We start from the raw sequence: 20,746 nt of genomic DNA, 5'->3' as shown, positions 1-20,746 counted from the left end.
CATTCAGAATTTCAGTTTTTATTTGTTCACATAATACAAAATTTACAATATGTTCACCAAAATTTTAAATGGAGACAAAAGTATAATCAACATAGTGTCAAAAGTAAAATGTAATAATCATACCCCCTATCAAATACCTAATGTTTTACAGCTTGCACCTGATTAGATGCCCTGGGAGTTCTTTGGTCTTTGACAGTACCTGTTTTTTTGGTACTATAATTAAGAGTTTGCACTGACAAAATAGAGCCTAGGCCCAGTCCTGAGTCTATAGTTATCTAACCATGTATGATAAAAATTACCTTGTATTATCAAGGTTATCTTCGAAATGTCAACTTTGACTCATATACAGTATGTTGTCTTCCAAATGTAATGAGACTGTGAAGTCAAAAACTGCTACTGATTATAATATACTAATCATATATTCTCAAAAATACCCAAAAAAAGAAATATCATATTCTAAAATTTTGGTCCATTGTTTCCTCCATAATTTTGCTAATTTGTTTACAATTTTGACTTCACTGTCCATCATTTAGGGAGATCAATATAGGGCCTCAATAATCCATAAGTGAATATCCTCAAAGTTTTTATTGTTGCTGTTAAGATTAGAACATGTCTACCCTCAGTTACTCTTAACTCTTGTCTGCCATCATAATAGTGCCTTGACTGCCTTAACAAACCTCAAAACTTTTTTCTTACATTTTCTTTTATCTCTCCCTTCTGTCATAGTGTCTCGTGTTGAGATTTCCCACTCACACTCTGTCTTTTACCTCTCTCATACCATCCTCTTCTACATTTGCATGTTACTTTGTTTCCCTTCAACTAACCCTGTTTGGACTCTTTAAAACATTGGATTCTTTAAGACATGTATTCCATTGGCACAGCTAAACCACAGGTGTGGTTGCAGCAAGATGTGTCTTGTAGAGTGTATGATTGGGGGGGGCATCGGTTCTGCTATACTTATACTTTTGTCTAGGCATGTCGGTCCACTTCACACACCTGAGAATGGCGTAATATTGAAAAGTCACAAACACTGAACTGATGCATGCACGAATCATGAAACTTGTTGAAATACTTTTTTGGCCAGTTGTGTTTACATATCCAGCGGGGATAATGTTTGATTTCTGTTATAAGGCAGTGTGCACTGATGCCTTTTAAGGGCAGAGTGAGTTGACTGCGGGCCCCTGGTTGGCACAGACTCCTCAGATTTGAGGGTTTTTTATGCTCTTTTTCAGAGTTTATCATGTCAGTTGCTGGCACCTTTTTGAAGTCTCAGACCTTTTCGTAAACTGTATGCCCCCTCTGCCATGTTTTGTTATCCAAGGTTATTCCCCATCTGTTGAGAGGAAGGAAGGAAAGACATGTAAGCGGATCAAGACCTTACTAACATCTCAACAGACTACAGAACTTTTCTATAAATAGCAAGTGAGCTTACATAATTTGGGATGTAATATAAAATTAAAGGTTGGCATTGACCAAATGCTAAGCCTATCTGTGATAAGCCTACCTGATAATAGAAATTTGTAGGGCTGCAACTAACGATTATTTTCATAATTGGCTAATTGGTCGAGATATACATATATATGTACATTGATATGCATTATTTTTGGGGATACATAAAAAAAAGTACAGATAATTAAACTACAGTCCTAAAGTAATCATAAAAAAACTAATTTTCACTGCACCTTATGATTTCTATGACTCACTGCCTTTAGGCATATTCTTTTTATGTTTACTTTGTTCGTAGCATTTTAATTAGACATTACAGATGGTACTTGCGCTACAACTGTCCCCAACCCCTTACACACAGTGGAGCATTTTGGATATAAACATACGTTTGTGCTTGTGCATCACTGTCATGTTTCCATGCTACACAAGCTCCACTTTGTAAAGTTTGCAGGTTAGAATTTTCTGAGGCATTTAATATAAAATCACCCCTGCCTTAGAGGACTTGGAGGTCGCACACTTTTTTCCGCTGTCATGATAATTACACCTCCGTCTGAGGTCATGCTGGGCATAAAAAGATTCTGGACAGCGTTACGCTGACATAAACAGTAAACTGAAGAAATCCATTTTAGTTGATTCTGGGTATTCTGCTAAACCTAGAGGTGTCGCATTATGTGCATTTGATGTCATGTGCCATCGAATGGGAAACGGCTTATACTTCTGGCTAGTAAATAAAATCTAGTGTTCCGTTTGAAACAATACTACCCTACTAAAATTCATACACAAGATGGTAGAGTACATAGTGTATAGTGTGTAGTATGTCATTTGGGACACAACTTTTGTCTGTACTCTCTGCCACGTTTCTGATGCGTGTATTCGGAACAGAAGTAACGCAGCGAGTAAATGAGATTTGTTGACAACGATTCTCATACTTGATTATTATCGATTTTATTGATTAGTTGTTGCAGCTCTAGAAATTTGTTAACCTACAATAAAACATATTGTGGAAAACTAAAACAAATGGAAAAAAACTAATATAAACACAAATATAATACAACTATTTTACAAAGTTGCTACATTTTTCCCATTTCCTACATAAACTACATTATGAATCATGTTTACTTCTTCTACAATAGCAGTGGTTTTGCTTTGTCTTTCCTACATCTTCAGGTCACTATTCTGGACTTTATTAGAGTACCTCAAAGCGACTGTAGACCTTCTTCTCTTTGCGCATACTCTCTATTCTCTTCAGTAGGCTGTCCCGCTCCTGAGGATTGACTTGAGCTCGGTTGAACCGGTTTCGACTCTGGTATTGCGGGACTGGCTCATGTTCAATATTTGAAACCTGGCCTTTTTCCCCTTCTGCTTTTACAGTCTCATCAGCCTGCTTGGCCAGCTCTTGTCTATTCTTCTGGCTGTTTGCAGAGATTTGCTCAAGGATTACCTTGGTATCATCCCTGAGGTTGCTGCTGAATAGCACAGTAGAGGTAGAGGACTGATAGCGAGAGGGACTTGGCTTATTGATTGATTTAGAATTGTCAGTTGTTGATGTTGACACTGAATCGGAGTGAGTTTCTTTCCCTTTAGAGGAAGTTTCCTCTGATAGTTCAGGGACAGTTTTCATTTGCTTGTCATCTGCAGTACTTAACCCTCCTGCATTCTTTTTTTCTCCTTTGGGCCCCAGAAAACCCTTTAGTCTCTGTGTTTGCTTCTTCAGAAAATCAAGAGCCTTTGTGTCTTTGCCTTCTGAGCCTGAAACATTTAGGGACAAGTTGGAGCCATGTCGACTTAAGCTAAGACTTTCCTTGGACTCTGTGTGTGGCGTGCTTGATATGCTGAGGCTTCGAGACTTTTTAAGTTCGCTTTTTTCAGCATCTGTTGCATCTGTGAGAATATCGTCACCACAGGAGGTGCGCCGTGTGTGAGAACTTTTGAAAGGTTTCAGTGTAAACTTAGGTGAAGGAAAAGGTTTTGGTGTCTTTGGTTCCTTAGCCGTCTCTTTCTTTGCTGCATCTGTAGACTCCTCCATCTGCACAGAACTATCCATATGTATTTTTTCTTCACCAAGTCTTAACTTTGTTGTTACCACAGAGGGTTTTGCAGCAGAATCTATTTGTACCGTTGTTGCTGTTGTTGTTGATCGTGTTGATGTTGTTAATGTTGTTGATGTTATTGATGTTGATGGCGTTGTTGTTGATGGTGTTGGTGTTGCTGAGAAGGGATCTGCATGGGTAACTGAAATGGATGGAACTACGGCTGCTGTTGTGCTCGGTTGAATATCAGCTAGATCTGGCTTTTTTGGAAGTGGCTCTTGACTTTTATTTAAAGCTTCCTCTGTTTGTAAGTTCTTTCTCTTTATAGACAGTTCTTTAAAGTACTGCAGACGGCTTGCTGGATCATTCATGTCCAAGAAGAGGGGTTTCGGTTTTGGCAATGTAGGCTCTGTTTGTTTTGTAATCTCTTTCTCTTCAAGCACAGGATTCTTCGGTTCCTCTTTCATTTCTTTAGTGTTCTTAGCAGGGACTTCCTCTGTTTTGGAAGTTACTTCTTCTTGTACCAACCCCTTACTGTCTTTTTCATCTTTCTTTTTATGCTTATTCCAGTCAAAAGGCTCCCTAGAAAATGATCTCCTCTTTTCTAAAATCTCTGCTACAATTGAAGAGGTTCTAATTGAGTTGTTGTCTTCATCCTCTTGTAGCTTATCTCCAGAAAGTGCAGAGCTGTGTTGCTCTACCTTAGAGGAGCTGAAGATGAGGGAGGAGCGTAACCGTGAGCTCCTCTGCAGCACTGGGTTGATGCGGGTCCGGAACGACTCATGTTTGGTGATGCTGATTTCCTTTGAATTTTTGGAATCCTTTAAATTCATCTCCTTTTCACTATCTGTTTCTGCTGATGTGAATGGTGTCGCTGTAATAGCGGATTTATTTTGAGATTCCATTCCTGCAGAAGCCTGATCAGTGATTATATCTTTTACTTGTTTCCTGTCTGGTAAAATGGGTTTACCAAAGCGAGGCCGTAAATCAAGTTTTGGTTTACTTTGTATGGTAGGTGGCTCTTGTGTGTTAAAGCGAAGCACTGGAGCCTCTGGGTTGTACTGTCTGCTTTCAGGTTGTTGTTGTTGTTGTGGTGGAGGCTCATCAAAAGTGTCTGGGCCAAAAGGCTGTTGCAAGCCTTCTTCTTCAGCATTTTCATAAGTATTAAGGTAGGAGTTGATCCTCCAGCTCCGCAATCCCTGCTTAACATTTTCGTCTTGGGACTGTCTGTCCTGCTCTTCACTGGGGAACACATGTTTATGGTCTGGAGGATGAAGTTGAGTGGGTGAGCGCTGACAGGCATATGCATGACTGAGAGTTGGCCGTTTTTGGTTTGGTTGGCCAAAATGAGCCACGCCTTCATGAAGCTTGCTTTCTGGATCATTGCTAAGATCTTCAGAGGATAAGACATTGTGACTTTCTGGTGCTTCTAGTTCAAGTTGATACATAGGGTCAGAGTATTGATCTAGCTGGTAAAGACTAGAGCTCCGAAGAGGGTCAAAGCGTCCAGTTTCTAGTCCTGTACCCTCACTTTGATAGAATTGTTGGTCTCTCTGATAGTGTGTTTCCATCTCATCCAAGTTGTTCATAACACGATGCTTCATGTACTGTCGAGAAGAGGAGTAGCTCTCATGGGTGCCTTCAGCATAGCTATGCCTTTTATACATGTTCATTTCTAGCTGGCGTGAAGCAATTATTGGCCTGCCTTGCTCCAAGAAAGACTGCTGCATTCTCATCTGATGTGAACTGAATTTGCCAACCTGCAAAGCAATACCTCCTGGCTCAATGGAGTGGCGGAATGGGTCATCCCTTCTGAAGGGCAGAGCGGTATCAAGGCGGTCTCCTCCAAATGGGTATCCCAAATGCTCAGAGTGCCGAAGGATTCCTCGAGGATTCCTCAGAGATTGTGACCTTTTTAATCCGAACTGGTTGCTTAAGTATCCACTAGTGCTGTCAGGTGGCATAGGCACCAGGGAATTTTCAACAACAAGGGGCTGGGACTGAGCAAAGAGAATGCGAAATTCCTCATCAAAAGTGGCCACAAGTTCTCCCAAAAACAAATGAGCTATGCAGCGGTGTATCTTCTCAAATGACCACATAAAACTGAAGAAAAAAGAAAATTTTGAGTGACAATTATTGATTTGGTCTATTACTATTAGACTATTTTAATCGTCCGAAACTCACCTATAATTCCCACTGAGCACTGCTCTGCAGTCAACTAGAAGGAAGCGGTCCATCAACTGTCCTTTAAATGACTTTCCTGTGCGACAGAAATATGTAATGCCAGCAACAGTCCTCACCCGCATCATCTGTAACATATTCAACAGGAAGCCACTGCATAATATGTCCATATATGTGAATAATTATAGTCACAATAACATTCCAGTGTTTTGTAGAAGTAATTTCTTATTACAGGAAGGCAATCAGGTCTTACATGAACCATATCCAGGTTAACTTTGCAGCTTGTCACCATGGCAACAAAGTGATGGGCATTTTGTTCATCCAGTAGAATATAAACAGGCACATGCCGTTGAGCAGCATCAAGCAGATCAGCAAATATATCAACATCTGTGAACATATCCATTACCACTGCAATGACCTATTGGGTAAAGGGAATTATAATGTGGTTAGATATCAGTTCAATCCTGAATCCTTATCTAATTGTTGCTTGGGGTGCTAGTCAGTTCATCTATCCCATGTGTTAGATGCTACATATCATTATACATTATATCATTTTTTTAATCGTCATTATTTTTCTTCAATTAATTCAGTTACTGTATTCTAAGGTACTAACCTGCTGTGCATTTTTAATGAGCCGTCGGGCCTGTTCCTTGATGCTAGGCATTTCAGGGTCTGAGGGGTTTACCAGTGTTCTAACTTCAGTGGGGCCTACAAAACTGTGTTGTTGCAGTGGCCAACCAAGATCCAAACCTGGCGCATCCAAATCAGAGTGCAGTGGCCAGTATGTGTCTGATGAACCATCCTGATCCATTTCATGGTAAGGCAGTTCTGGTACAGATGAAACTCTTTGTGGCGTTTTCACAGTATTTTTAATGTGCTCAATCTCTGGCCTTGACAGGAAATCAACAATATTTGCATTTTGCAAAAATGCATAGTACCCATCAAGATCATTTTCCACCAGAGCATCTATTGCCAGTCTGTACTCTTCCCGATAATGTGGTGGTAGATAGTTAGGATCCAGAGGGTTGTCTCCCATTGAAGAACACTGGGAGCGATGGGCCATGATGGAGTGGGGGGTACAATCTGAGTAAAAAAAACCCACATTTAATATAATGTATCCTTAAATGTTTTATTTACTGTCCTTAGTTTCAAATTGATAAGGCTTAACTATATATAAACCAAACATCAAAAACTACCACAACTGTAGATATTTAGGTTTTTATTTAGAAAAGGTCTGCGTCTGGAACATAAATTCCTATCGGTTGTGTGATTTGCCAGTTATAGCTCCAATATATTATTTGTGGCTTGCCTGTGAGTGTGTGCATTTATTTGTACTGAGTTTCACCATGGAAACATAGGCTGAGGGTTTTTGAGTGACTCACTGTGGGTAAAGGAAGGAGGGTGGCAAAAGAAGGAAAAGTTTTCTGAGACAGGCAGTTTTCTGTAGCAATGCTGTGTTATTCAGAGTAAATCTTTCTTAAGATAGACTGTCTTTTTATGGACACATGAGTATCAAGTATTAACAGTTTAAATATTAACAATGTTAAAATATATTTTCACATATCATTAAATAGCAACGGCTCGACTTTCCTTTCACTGAACTGTCATAATTTAGTTTCATTCACACAGATAACAATATTTACTTTATCATTTATATTCATGCCTTTTTAATGCAAATAGACACGTTTTCTTTCAGTGCTGTAAAAAGATTTACACCTATTGAACTCAAAAGCAATATATCAACATAAAATGTCCCAGCAAGCATGCACATGCCTGGGCATGAGGCCCTGACATTTCCTAATGTTTCACCACTGAAGTTTAGTTTAGGTATGCTGCAGTGTTCACAAACAGTGAAATGAAAAATGTTTTGTAACTGGTCAGGATTTTTATCTTACAAAATTTTACTTTAATTAATCCTCATGCTGATCATGCATGACCAGTCCTAATGAGCCTAGCTCTGTTTGCTAAATCTCTACTATCTTCTAATTTCATTAACAATATAACATATTAACAATCTAGAAACTACAACACAATGAATACATATTCAAAACAATGCAAACAAGTCTCAGTGTAAAGTAATGCATTGGCTTCTGAACTGCACATAGCTCCTGAAACCTGTTTGCTTGACCGTTGCTGTGAAACACTCCCTTCAAATAAAAACAGAATTCGATATATATATATATATATATATATATATATATATATATATATATATATATAAACAAAAGCTACCAACTATCTCATGCTTCTTTTAAGGCAAGAAACAACAACCTAAATACTTAATCATACACAAAATTCCAGATGTACAGTGGATATAAAAAGTCTACACACCCCTGTTAAAATGTCAGGTTTTTGTGATGTCAATTTTTTTTAATCCAAGTTAAAGGTTCATAATTGAACCTGTCAGAACCTTTTTCAACTTTATTGTGAAATTGTAACATATAAATATCACGTCACAAACACCCAGAAAAGTTTTTTGGGGAAAAAAGAAAAACCTTCCAATAACCCAGCTTGCATAAGTATGGACACCATTTTATAATTGGGATTGTGGCAGTGTTCAGAATGAACCAATAACATTCAAACTCATGTTAAATACTAATTAGTATACACCTGCTATCAATGAAAGTGACTGATTACCCCCAAATAAAGTACAGATGTTCCTATAGGATTTTCCTGACATAATCTTGTTAACATCCACCTGGAAAAGCCATGGACTGTAAAGAGCTTAAAAAGCAGGTATGGATCTCATTGTTGAAAAATATAAATTGGGAGAGGGTTACAAAACATTTCCAAGGCACTGGATATGTCATGGAACACTGTGAATACAATAATCAACAAGTGGAGACGTACCTCTAATATTAATGAGAAGACCAGGGGAAAACTGGTCAGGGAGACTGCCAAGAGGCCTACAGCAACATTAAAAGAATTGCAGTACTGGTTGCTCCCCACATGTGACAACAATCTCCACAATTCATCATATATCTGGGCTATGGGTAGGGTGGCAAGATGGAAGCCTTTTTTTAACCAAATAAATAAATAAATAAATAATATTATATTATTATTATTATAAATAATAATAATATAATACATCAAATCTCCCAAAATCAAGTGGAATAATGTTATGGTCTGATTAGACAAAGTCTAAATTTTTGGCCATAAAACCAAAAGATTTGTTTGGAACAATAACAAAAAAAACCCAGCACATTACCAAAAGAACACCATCCCCACACTGCAGCATGGCGGTGGAAGTGTTATATTTTGGTACTGTGTTTCTTCAGCTGTAAGTGGGCCTTTAATCAGGCTGGAAGGAATAATGAATAGTTCCAAATAACAGTCAATTTTGGTGCAAAAATTTAAGGCTTATGCTTAAACACTTAAGATGAGGAGGAATTTCATCTTTCAGCCTGAGAACGACCCAAAGCAAACCTCCAGATCAACAAAGGAATGGCTTCACCAAAACGAGTTAAACAAGGTTTTGGAATGGCGCATAGTCCAATCCTAAATCCAATCAAAGATATGTGGGGTGACCTGAAAAGGGCTGTGCACAGGAAATTCCCAGCCAATATGACAGAGTTAGAATGTTTTTGCAAGGAAGAATGGCAAAATATTGCTAAGTCAAGATGTGCCAAACTGATTGACTCTTAGCCAAAAAGATTGAATGCTGTGATAAAGTCTAAAGGTGCTTTAATTAAGTATTAGTTTAAGCATACTTATGCAACCAGGTTAATGTTAACAGGGGTGTGTAGACTTTTCATATCTACTGTAGCTGCAACATAAAATATAACAAAAATTACACCCTTGTGGTGGTTCTCCAAAAGATTTCACTCCTCAGTACAAGCACTTGCTCCAGCTTTTGTGTTTAGTTGTAGAACTCTCTGCTCTGCCTAAGGCTACTTTGCATTTGTTTCTAGTCTACTGGTGAAAACTGCTTTTGCTGCACTTTTAGCACTGTTGATTTATTTAAATGGATTGTCTTTTACCTGACTTATATGCTGCTTTGGCTAGAAGTGTCTGTGAAATGAAATGTATATGTTAATATTGGTTGTAAGGTTTCATTACAGTACCATAATGTGAACGTAGCTTAAAGGAGGAGCCTCAACAGTGGTTAGAAATGCTGACACAATACTTCTACACAGCAGTGTCCTAAATAAAGTTCTTAAATAGGTTGTATGTTTTCAGACTGTATTTCGTATGTAATATACGTTATTACAGTTTTATTTGATAAAAACTATAACATTTGTCACTTTAAGGGTGAGACAGTTTATTAAATTTAAATCATTTTTAAGATTTAATCTCACACAGCTCGGTTATTTTCATGGCCTGACCCCACTACATTGTGCAGTGCAGGGCGTTGGGAAACACCGGTAAAAGGTTACTGCTTAGGCCCTGAGGGTTTATGTAATGCACTACCCAAGAATCCTCATATTATTACTCACATTATTGCTGACATACAATATGCATGAAACTATGGTCACCTTTAAGCTACTAATTTAATTTTCGGTTAACGAGATGATGGAATACCTACATAGCATTTCTCTTAAAATGCATTTATAGTAAGAAACTTCCAAAGTGATAATATACTATTATTCTTTTTATAATGAATATATAAATATAACTGTTAGCATTACAAAATGTTTTACTGTCTGTTTCAAATAATGAGATCAATAATGGGAGCATATTTAATTGATCACATTCATAACAAGCTGTATCGTTACTAAAAAAGGTTTTGCTAACTATCCAAGATCCTCTTTTTAGTTTCTGAATTAATGAATCAAAGACAGATATTTTCATAATGAGATTAAAGTCTCCATGAATCGGCTCCTTAGCTGTGATTCCATATATTGATGTTTTTCCTTCTGAAAAGGAGGTCAAAGTGATGTGCTGAAGTGCTTGACTGACTTACAATACAGCCAATGTTGTTCAACACATAGGACACCACAAACCTAACAGTAGCTTAGCAAGCATGTTAAATATAGAGAACAGCAAAGGAAATAATGAAAGCCTTCTCCTTACTGAAGCTGGATTAGTGTTCTCCCTCAGTCTGTGGAAGCAACATATTCCAGCTTTGAAGTTGGAAAACACCTCTGAGAAATGCCTGTCACAAAACTGCAACCACATATAAATTCCACCCTCTTCCACATGAATGAACTCCATTTGTTGTTTTTTTCTCAACCCAGAGATTGGCCGATGGAAAATGTGAATAGTGGGGGAAGACACAGCCAAAATTAAATTTATTGCTAACAAGATACTACTGTAGAGCAAGAGCTGCCTCTGGGGGCAGGATGTATGTGGTTCTAAAGCATATTTAATTAGACAATCACAAAGTTTTGCATAGATACGAATAATCGAAAATGTCCTGCAATTAAAATAAGAACATCTCCAAAATGTTTGTTATTGTTGTTTGTTTTGTTTTTTTTAAGATCTAGCATCATATTGGTGTCCATAACACTAAGGGAAAACCACTGAAACACCTATTTTGATATGAGGAGCACTTTAAGTAACTATTTGTTCCTTGTATGAACAAGTCCATCCCTGTCAGACTGTTCTGTCTTGCACGCAGTGATCTTATTTCCTGGTACAGCTTCTCCTTCTCTGATTTAGTTTTGTGTGGTGCCACAGACTGATTTCAAATTCTTTTTATGTTGGTTAAAGATGTATAATTTTACACATGCTTTATTTTTAAGTTTTACTTGTACTATTTTTTTCTTGGGAATCATGTAGAGTGATATTGCTACTGAGATGACAGAGCAAACTATTTTGACTTGGCGTTTGAGTTATGTTTATCTGTCCAAGTAACCGATTACATTTTACCAGAAGTATACATCTATAAATAGTTGCTAAACTGAAAGTTTCATATCTGCTTTGACTTGAATGTGGATGCCATGGATTGTTTGTTCCCCCATGTGTTACGTGACATTAAAATGCATGCATGCATACATACATATGTATATATGAAATTAATCAAACTGTATCAAATGATCGTTTCATTTGCATGCCCATTGAAATACAGCTAGCTGTACATGCACAGTTTCTGAATTATAATAATTTTATCATCTTCATTTTCTCTCAGTGACACTATCAAGAATATCATTATTAATAGTGTCACTGAGAGAAGATGATAATTTTTTTGTTTTATGTAAATATCAAGACAGACTTGCCAAAACTGTCTTCAAGGTTTGCATTGTTACATTATATAGAAAAAAACTACATTTTAAATGTTAGCAGACTTTTATTTTTGTTCTTAACGCTAACAAAAATACAATTCCAGATACATCAGGAATTGTTTCTTCGTGAAGCTCAAAATAAGGTGCTAAAATGCTGGTCAAGTTCTAACCACAAGAGTCCAAACAGTGTCTGATAGATAAAGTAAAATATCTACTATACCAAAAAAAAAAAAAAAAACATATTCTCCCTACAATATGTTGAAGAGTCCACAATTTCACAATTGTGTATGCTGAATAACAAGACACACTGTAAAACTAATAATCTGCACAGAACATTCTATTAATGTTTTGTGTTTTATTTACCTATATATTTTTTTAAGTAAAGGATCAGATTAAGATAAAGTAAAACTGTTATACAGTCTCAACTCTTCTTAATTTTTTCCAGTTTAGCACACACTGACAACTTAGAGACTTACCAGCCTCACATCGCCTTGGGTAAAGTCAGGACAAGGCCTATTATCTCTAAATACCTACCCAGTTTCCTTTAACTTTCCTTAAACCAGAGGAAATCATAGCACATAGATCTTAAGTGCAGATCTATGTCAGTTTTGTCAGATTTGCTTTGGCATTAATAAATCTTACCATGTTAGTCTTTAAATAATGACTGCACTCTCAGCAATAGGCAAATAATACAAGAGATCCATTAACATTAAAAGTATATACAGCACATAATGCGAAACTATACTTACACCTGAACCCTAACTCTAAGCATATTTTAAATGAAACTCACTGCTAAGTTTTGTGTTAGTTATATATAAAGCATTAGGACTGCATAAGTAGATTATAAGGACTAAATATCAACCAAAGTCCTAACAGATAAGACAAGACAAGACTAGATTAAACAGGAAATCTTGTAATGCAACGTGTATGTAATGTCTTAAGATAATATCATTGGTCTTAAAAATCTAAATAAATTGGGCGTGGGATGAGAAATGCCCAGCTACAATCTGATGTTAAAATATACACATCTGAATTGTTATTTTATTTGTAAGCAAAGTTTTGTAGTTGAACTAAACTGAACCAATTCTATTCCATGCCTTGAATTTGTGATCAAGGTTTCAAATGAAACTTTCTAATAAACAGATGGAGAAAACTGCTCAGTCCATAATGAAGCTCTTTTATACACCAACCAGATATTTACGATAAACTTGTCTGATTTATCTTCCATTACAATGCTCACTGTGTGGAATGATGAAGCTCTACCTTTATCAAAGCAGGAAAACAGACAAAAGGGTGTTTTTTTTGTTTGTTTGTTTTTGTCAATAGGTGTGCTAGCTTTCACTATGTTTTCTAATAAATGTATGAGACCAGAGCCCGACTACTAATTAGTGTAAAGTGTATTCTGGCCTAAATAGTACACGGATTAATGACATTTTCAAGGTGATCGAGCGGTGGAGGTCTTTACTTTGTTTCTTACCTTTGAGTTTTTAACAAGCTTTGTGTGTAGTCGCCGCTTAGATAACTTGATGTTCAGGCCGGGAGAGTCGTGTTCTTCCCCCAGTCCACCGAGTGTGGTATGGCGCCGCGTCACATTCCTGGTCTCCACCCTGCCCAGTTCAGATTTAAGGCCGAAACCAGTCCCGGCAGAACCTGTTCGAGCTCCGTACAGCTCGCCTGTGTGCAGGCAACAGCGCTCACTGCGAAGAGGAACTGCTCTGTCCTTCTTCCAGTTTTTTTTCCCCCCCTATTGTAACTCCTCCCAACTTTCCCAGAGCCTCAACGTTCACACCGGCGCTCAACACACAAATCCATAACTGAATTCTTAAGCCAGCCCCAAAACTCAAACAACATGGAAAGCTGCAGTTTTGTTTTCCCCACCCAGTAGTCCTAGTTCTAGCTTCACTTCAAACTGTGCTAATAGTGTGTTTCATAAAACTACTCCATATCCCAGACTGCACTGCTTTCTAACTTCCTTTGTGACAGGGATAGATAGTAGACAGTCAAACACACACACATACACACACAAACACTGACACCCTCATGAAAATGCTATATTATTCATACTGAGAGTAGTAATATTTATAAGGTATAGTGTAATAAAGTTGACATGACCTCTTTATAAATATTATTCATTTAACTGTACTGTTGTTATTGTTGTCTTTGTTGCCATTGTCCTATTCGAACCTGTGCTATACTTTTATTACTATACCACAACACACACACACATACACTCTCGTGTATGTGGGTGGAGTAAGACAGGACATTTATTCACACCCTGACCCAGAAAATCCACACATTCAGAAAATGTACTCCATGTATGTACCCCATCAGCAAATGTACTCATTGCATAAGCTCTGATTAATTTCAGCAGACTTATTCTGACATGTCTATAATGTATTCCAAGCATATTTGTGTGTGCGTGTGTGTGTGTGTGTCTGTGTGCGCGCGCGCTTGTGTCACTTAGCAACATCTAACAGGTAAGGGAGGGGGGGTGAGGAAGGGTGCGGCCTTTGAAGGAATGTGCCAGTGCAAGTAAAGGAGTCACACACAACCACACCCAGTGCTCACTCATTCTCTGCTTACGCACAGATAGACTATTCTGTGTACACAAACTGTCCGCTTAAACATTCACACATTTGTACATCATAAAGTCATTATACTGAATATACTGTATCTACATGTATATTTATGTATCTGAGATGCTTTCTCTCACACACACACATTCACACATACACACACACACACACACACACACACACACACACACACACACACTTTCCTGTGTTGTTTTTCATGCTTTGTGGTTGTGAAAGTCACTGCTGAAAATATGAGCCTAGACTTGACTGACAGGAAATAAAAATTCCAGCCTGAGGACAAAGTCTTTAAGTGAACAAGTAGGTATGAACGTGTTTGGTGTGTGTGTGTGTGTGTGTGTGTGTGTGTGTGTGTGTGTGTGTGTAATCAGAAAGAGTATGAAGTTAGGTACTTTTTTCAAGCAGATATACCTACATAGAGAATGTAGCTCTGAAGTGTCTGGTTTTTTTTTTTTTGTTTCTTTTTTTAAACTCTGATCAGGCTGTAAAGCGTGTCCTCCCAGTCTTTTGTCACAGACTCCATGCAGTGGTCCCACCCACACTCCTCTTCCTGCTGTAATTGTACACCTGTGTATCATATGGCATGCAGGTCACTCTCTCTTAGACAGGCTGGTGACTTTCTTTATCTCAGTGCAAAGCTGAGAAGGACCTTAGTTTTCTTAGTTCTTGCTTTGGATGTTTGTGTGACTACCGTGCATCGGCCTTGTTTAAGGGGCAACTAAGTCCATTCCATTACTTTAGACAAATCAATTTGTTTGTCTGTACAGAAACATGCAGGTAAACATCTTTACATCCTGTCACACAGTAGAGTCATAAATATGCTTCAGGTCTCTTAAATCCCATTCCAGAAATCCCGTTGGTTGCTTATTGACCAGTTATGCTAATAACCATTATATTATATGATATTGATTATGTTCGAGACTACACTGCCAGATGCAAAAATGTCTTATGCAGAGTCTTTGTGTACTGGGAGCATTTGCCAAATTCAGGTACCTTCAGACTAGAAACAAAGTACATAAAACAGCATTTCAGATACTGAAACCACCCACAGCACTAAAAACTGAAACTGCAGCTGTGCCAGGACACTCGTAAATTGACATTTGAATTTAAAAACTGTTCATTTTTATGCAAATAATAATAACAGACTACATTATCACAGAAAAGATGATTGAGTAACAATGAAAAATCACTACAAGAGGATAAATCATGACAGCCAGAAATTATTTTACAGTTAAAATTAGAGCAACTATCTTGGCTGGTTCAGGTGTGTAACAAGATCTAATTACTCAGTGAATAATGAATAATTAAGTAATTACCATGCTCATGTTTAAAGTAAAGTGAGCAGTTGGGATGTATATGCAAAAGACCTGTTTTTAACGCCCCTTTAATCAAAATTCTACATACATTTATATTCAGCTCAGTAGCTACTGTTTGCATGTTTTTTTATGTTCGGATACATGCTGCAAGATTCCACAATAGACAGTCCCTCTAGGATTTTGCGTTCAACGAAATTAACGCAAAATCAAGGAAACTCCATAATATTAGCAGGGGCTTACAAGTTTTCAAAATTACCACAGATTTTCGGCAGATTTGGGCCAAGACGCGTCATGTAGCGTCATCACAACGCACATTCAGCCGAAGCCCTCTTTGATTCACGTGAGTCGAACATGAGTACAGCTAAAAGGTCTCATTTACCAACAAACATCACTGCGAAAGGCCATGCAAAACAATTTCGTGCAATTGCAATTTAACCAATTCAAGTAGTTTTCCACAAAAAACTCTTTTCACAAAAAATCCTGTATGCACTGTATATATAACAGTCTGGTGACAAGTGTGCAAGCCAAGATGACAAAAAGTAGATTACAAATCAATAACAAAAATTGATCTGGTCCAAGAAATGGTCCTTATGGCTTAAAGGTGCATTAGGTAAGATTAGCCTTTTCCCCCTAAGATTAGGTCTCTAACTATTAGGTGGGTTCAAGATTTTACTAAAAATCTTTACTAAAAATCTCTATTTTTACAAAGCTCCACCCCCATGATCTACAGTGGCCCGGAGCGCATTCTGACACAAGCATTCTGGAAGGGAAGTCAGTTTTCTAAATTCGTTTTCTCAGCAACTTAATACACTTCTGCTAAGGCCACAGCTTAATGCATTATTGTTGTTGTTGTTTTATTCATGTTCTACATATCTTCCAGGTTACTTGTACAAGTAAGGATTTTTTTTTTATCGACTACTGGACCTATTACTAAAAATACATTTTTGTATGTCTGTCAGGATGTAATGTAGGTTCAGGTATTAATTATTATTCTTAATTGTTAACGAGTTCAACCTGCCTTTGTGTCTCTCGTTTCAATCTGCACTGCCACATCAAGGTGGCAGGAATGCCTTGCTCCCTGTTTTTCCTGTTGTTTAGTAGTCCAAACACAATAAGACACTACAACAGCAGGTTGTGTTCACAAACAGCACAGGAGTGTTCACAAAGGTAACGTTAAGCATCATACATTGTTTTAGAGCTGCTCTTCATGAATGGACAGGTACAACAGATCCTCTGAGGCACAACAGAGAAGTATGCAGTGGTTAATCTATGGAATTAAAGTGTTAGGAGATTCTGATTGTGCATGCATGATACATTGGTGCAATTATACAAAACTACACACCAACAAGGAGACACAGCCACCTCACTGCTCCAGGGTCCCTGGTCTGATACTGCACTAGTGTTCCTGTATGTATGGAGCCTGCATGTTCTCCCGGTATCAATATGGACTTTCTTTTGGGTTATCTGGGTTTCCTCCCACTATCCAAAAACACTGCAGTAGGTGTGGATTAGCTATGATAAATTGCCCCTAAGTATGAATAAGTGTGTGCAATGTACCCTGTGATAGACTGGAGTCCCATGCAGCCTCATGTTCTCAGGATAGGTGGTGGACTGGTGAATGAATGAAGTACCGTGTAAAAAAAATAATATAGTATGCATACTATATTTACTATATATACTATATAGTATGGTAACTAGTTTACGTTATTACACACCATAATGAGGCACATTCACATATATTAACTATCTCTCAAATGCTTTGTAGTCAGGGACCACTTTAACCCTTGTGCGTCAATTAAAAAAAAAAAAACTGCACATAGGTCCATAGAGAACAAAAATGTCCATGTCCAATATTAATATTATATATTAATTTTTTTTTTTTACTTTTACTGACATCAATTTTTTTTTTTTACCAGCATCAGTTCTGATCATAATTACCAAAATTCATTTTCAGAATTGTAACCCTTTAAATGCTCATATAGTTACCATTTAAATGATGTCTATGTACAGCACTTCCACACAGTGCCTTGCAAATGTATTCAACCCCCATAAAAGTCATCCGATTCATCTGGATTGCAAGTGATACTTACACAGATTGTTCCAGACTGTTTTTTTTTTTGTTGTTTTTTTTTTTTGTAAACCAATATGCTCTGAAATAAACATTTACAAAATGTATTATTTGTCACCTAAATGAATTATTTGTCAGGGAAAAAAACAAAACTGAAAAATGCTGCTTGTATAAGTATTCAACCCCTTAAGTCTAGTACTTGATAGAACCATCTTTTGCTGAAATAACAGCTTTAAGTCTGTTGGGGTAAGTTCCTACCAGTTTTGCAAACTGCTTGGGAATGATTCTCACCCATTCTTCCTGTCAGATTTGCTCCAAGTTCTTTAGGTTGGTTGGATGTTGTTTGTTGGCTGTAAACAGTGCCACCCATTCTCAACGGGATTAAGATATGGACTTTGATTTAGCCATCATAGAACATTCAACTTCGATGACAGTTGATGTGTCACCAACTGTGGTGGTTTATGTTCAGAAAATCTTCTAGTGAAGACCAATTATTAATCAACTGTGCTTCATATAGACACTATCTATCATCTGGATCTTCTAGAACCTGGGGGGTTGAATACTTATATAAATGCTTTAGTTTTTTTTTTTTTTTTTCTTTGAAATACTTGCTAACCAATAATTCATTTTGACTTTGAAAATTCACTGTAAGAGAACATGAATGTGCAATAAAACATAGTGACAGGAAGAATATGTGTATTTATAAAACAATTCCAGGGGGTGAATACTTTTGCAAGCCACTGTATTTCCTTACTTAGGAAATGATATAGCTAATAAACCAGAGATATTGGTTACCACTAATGGTGGAACAGTATGATATAATATGATTTTTTTTTTTTATATAAAGTTATCTGTATCTACTTACAACTTTATATTTTTAAACAAAAATGTAATGTTTTAGTGCAAGTACTGAATTATTCTGATTCTGATTTTAACAGACATGCTCAGCAGATCTCTTTCATTAGTTAATCAAGATAGAAATAGGCCTACTTGAAGGGATAAGTTTATAGATTTAAAATTCATATGTGCTATTTATATATTTCTGTACAATAAGTAGACATGCTCTCTGGATGGGACAGGATGCCGTTATTCTCTCCCTGCACAATGTGAGCTCATGCGCGCGGAAGAGGTGCATATAGTGTAAGGAAGTCACCACTTTCCTCTCAGTGTTACATTCATGCAGCTGCTGGAAAAGATGCGGTGTGAAAGGCTTCATGTGTCTCAGAGGAATCACGTGATTAGAATTCATCCTCAATAATTGGTCGTATGACAGGGTTCTATTAGCTGGAAGGAATTGGCAAATGACCAAAATGGGAGAACAATAAGGTCAAATGTAGCATATTTTATGGGATGTAGCTCATCTCTGTAAATAACATTTGTTTTGTGACAGTTGTTTATAACAAAAGGGTTCAACTAGGATTTAGGAGGTGAGAATCCCCAGCTTTCATGAACATTAACAATGGTGCAACATTACATTTCAGTATATTATTTTAAGTTTGTCCTAAATATTATCTGTCAAATTATTTTCTGGCAAAGATGTGATACATTTATGCCTTTAAACTAGCAAAATTAGCACATTTTTAATTCTATGTTGTAATTCACTTTAATTCAAATGCTTACTGTATATTTACAGCAGTCAGCAATTGCTTTGACTAAAAGGAGACACATTACAATTTTAAAATAAAACAATTTCTCTGTATAAATAAGTGTGAAAATCAATTACATCATTAAAAAAATGATCACCACTTCACTTGCCGTTCACATAAAGCAAAGGTGCCAGAAACACTGTTCCCCTGTGTGCCCCCAAGTTAATCCCTGTCTAACATAACTACTCCGGATTTCCTATACAAAATGTTAATTCTTCTTAATCCAGACCTGAACACAACCCATGGCATCATTTCAGATATGCAGCTCAGCATGGCAGCATCCAGGGCCGAAATCTTGAAGAGTGCGGCTGGTTGTGCTTTCACTGGAAGAAAACACAAATAAATAAATAAATAAATATTTATTTGATGTTATTGTTAGATTAATGTTCATGATTATTTATTTGGGCATAGGGTAGCTTTGGTTCAGCATTTAACCATTTTCAGCACTAGTTTAAAGAATAATGTTATAAATATTGTGAATGGTTACCACTCACATTATACAATATATTCTAATTATTATTTGAAATTCTATCTCAATTTTAAATCTGTATCACACTGCAATGTGTTGTAAAAGTAGTTCTGTAATTTTATTATTTTCATAATGGCAGAAATTACTCTCAGTACTCTCAGGTACGCTTGTTGTAATTATTGTTAATTTATTACAGCTTAAAACCAAAGTGACTGGTCAGTTGAATAATTGTATGCCCCTCACACTGTCCTAATATTAGCACTAATGTCAGCTTCAGTCTAATTGTCATTTTCTACAAAATTGAGAAAACCATTACACACAGCACATTTGCCTCAAACTCCGGGGCTGGGGGCTCGAATCCAGCCTCCACCCTATGTGTGCAGAGTTTGCATGTTCTGCCTGTGCTGTGGGGTTTTCCTCCACATACTCCGGTTTCCTCCTCCAGTTTAAAGACATGTATTGTAGGTTGATTTGCATTTGCAGATTGTCTATAGTGTATGAATGTGCCCTGCAATGGGTGGGCACCCTGTCCATAGTGTCCCACACCTTGTGCCCCGGGTTTCCCTGGGATATGCTCCAAGCTCCCTGCGACCCTGTGTAACATAAGCGGTATGGAAAACGAATGGATGGATGGATGGATGGAGGTTTGGATTCTGTGAATGGAAAGCTATGGAGTAATAAAGTCCTAATAAATAAATAAATAACATTTTAAAAAGCCCAAGTTGCAAATGGCTCGAGAACCCTTGAGACATGAAAATACCACCATGTGTCATTAGGAGGCGCTCCAAACCCAGAAAACATGACATATGTTTGAGAGAAGTGTTTCCTGCAA

General features: G+C 37.3%; 1 protein-coding gene across 1 annotated transcript; it reads right to left on the bottom strand.

Moving 5' to 3' along the window:
- Nucleotides 1–2: 2 nt before the first annotated feature.
- Nucleotides 3–13,543, bottom strand: fam83hb (family with sequence similarity 83 member Hb). Its single transcript, XM_017454287.2, has 6 exons — nt 13,299–13,543; nt 6,271–6,740; nt 5,911–6,075; nt 5,661–5,785; nt 2,642–5,579; nt 3–1,333 (listed from the first exon to the last, which is right to left on the bottom strand). The coding sequence occupies exons 2-6, from the start codon at nt 6,718–6,720 to the stop codon at nt 1,313–1,315; spliced, it is 3,699 nt and encodes a 1,232-aa protein (XP_017309776.2). The 5' UTR covers nt 6,721–6,740; nt 13,299–13,543; the 3' UTR covers nt 3–1,312.
- Between the last annotated feature and the right edge of the window lie 7,203 nt (nt 13,544–20,746).

Source organism: Ictalurus punctatus, chromosome 24, assembly GCF_001660625.3.
Source record: "Ictalurus punctatus breed USDA103 chromosome 24, Coco_2.0, whole genome shotgun sequence".
Lineage (NCBI taxonomy): Eukaryota > Metazoa > Chordata > Actinopteri > Siluriformes > Ictaluridae > Ictalurus > Ictalurus punctatus.
The sequence above is the reverse complement of the archived record's forward strand: the minus strand, read 5'-3'. Positions and strand labels throughout refer to the sequence as shown.

Coding starts and splice junctions, on each gene's coding strand:
- fam83hb (XM_017454287.2), bottom strand. CDS start 6,720: ATGGCCCATCGCTCCCAGTGTTCTTCAATGGGAGACAACCCTCTGGAT. Junction 5,786..5,910: donor TTAACCTGGATATGGTTCAT/GTAAGACCTGAT, acceptor AATATGTTACAG/ATGATGCGGGTGAGGACTGT. Junction 1,334..2,641: donor AGGTCTACAGTCGCTTTGAG/GTACTCTAATAA, acceptor TCCTCTCAACAG/ATGGGGAATAACCTTGGATA.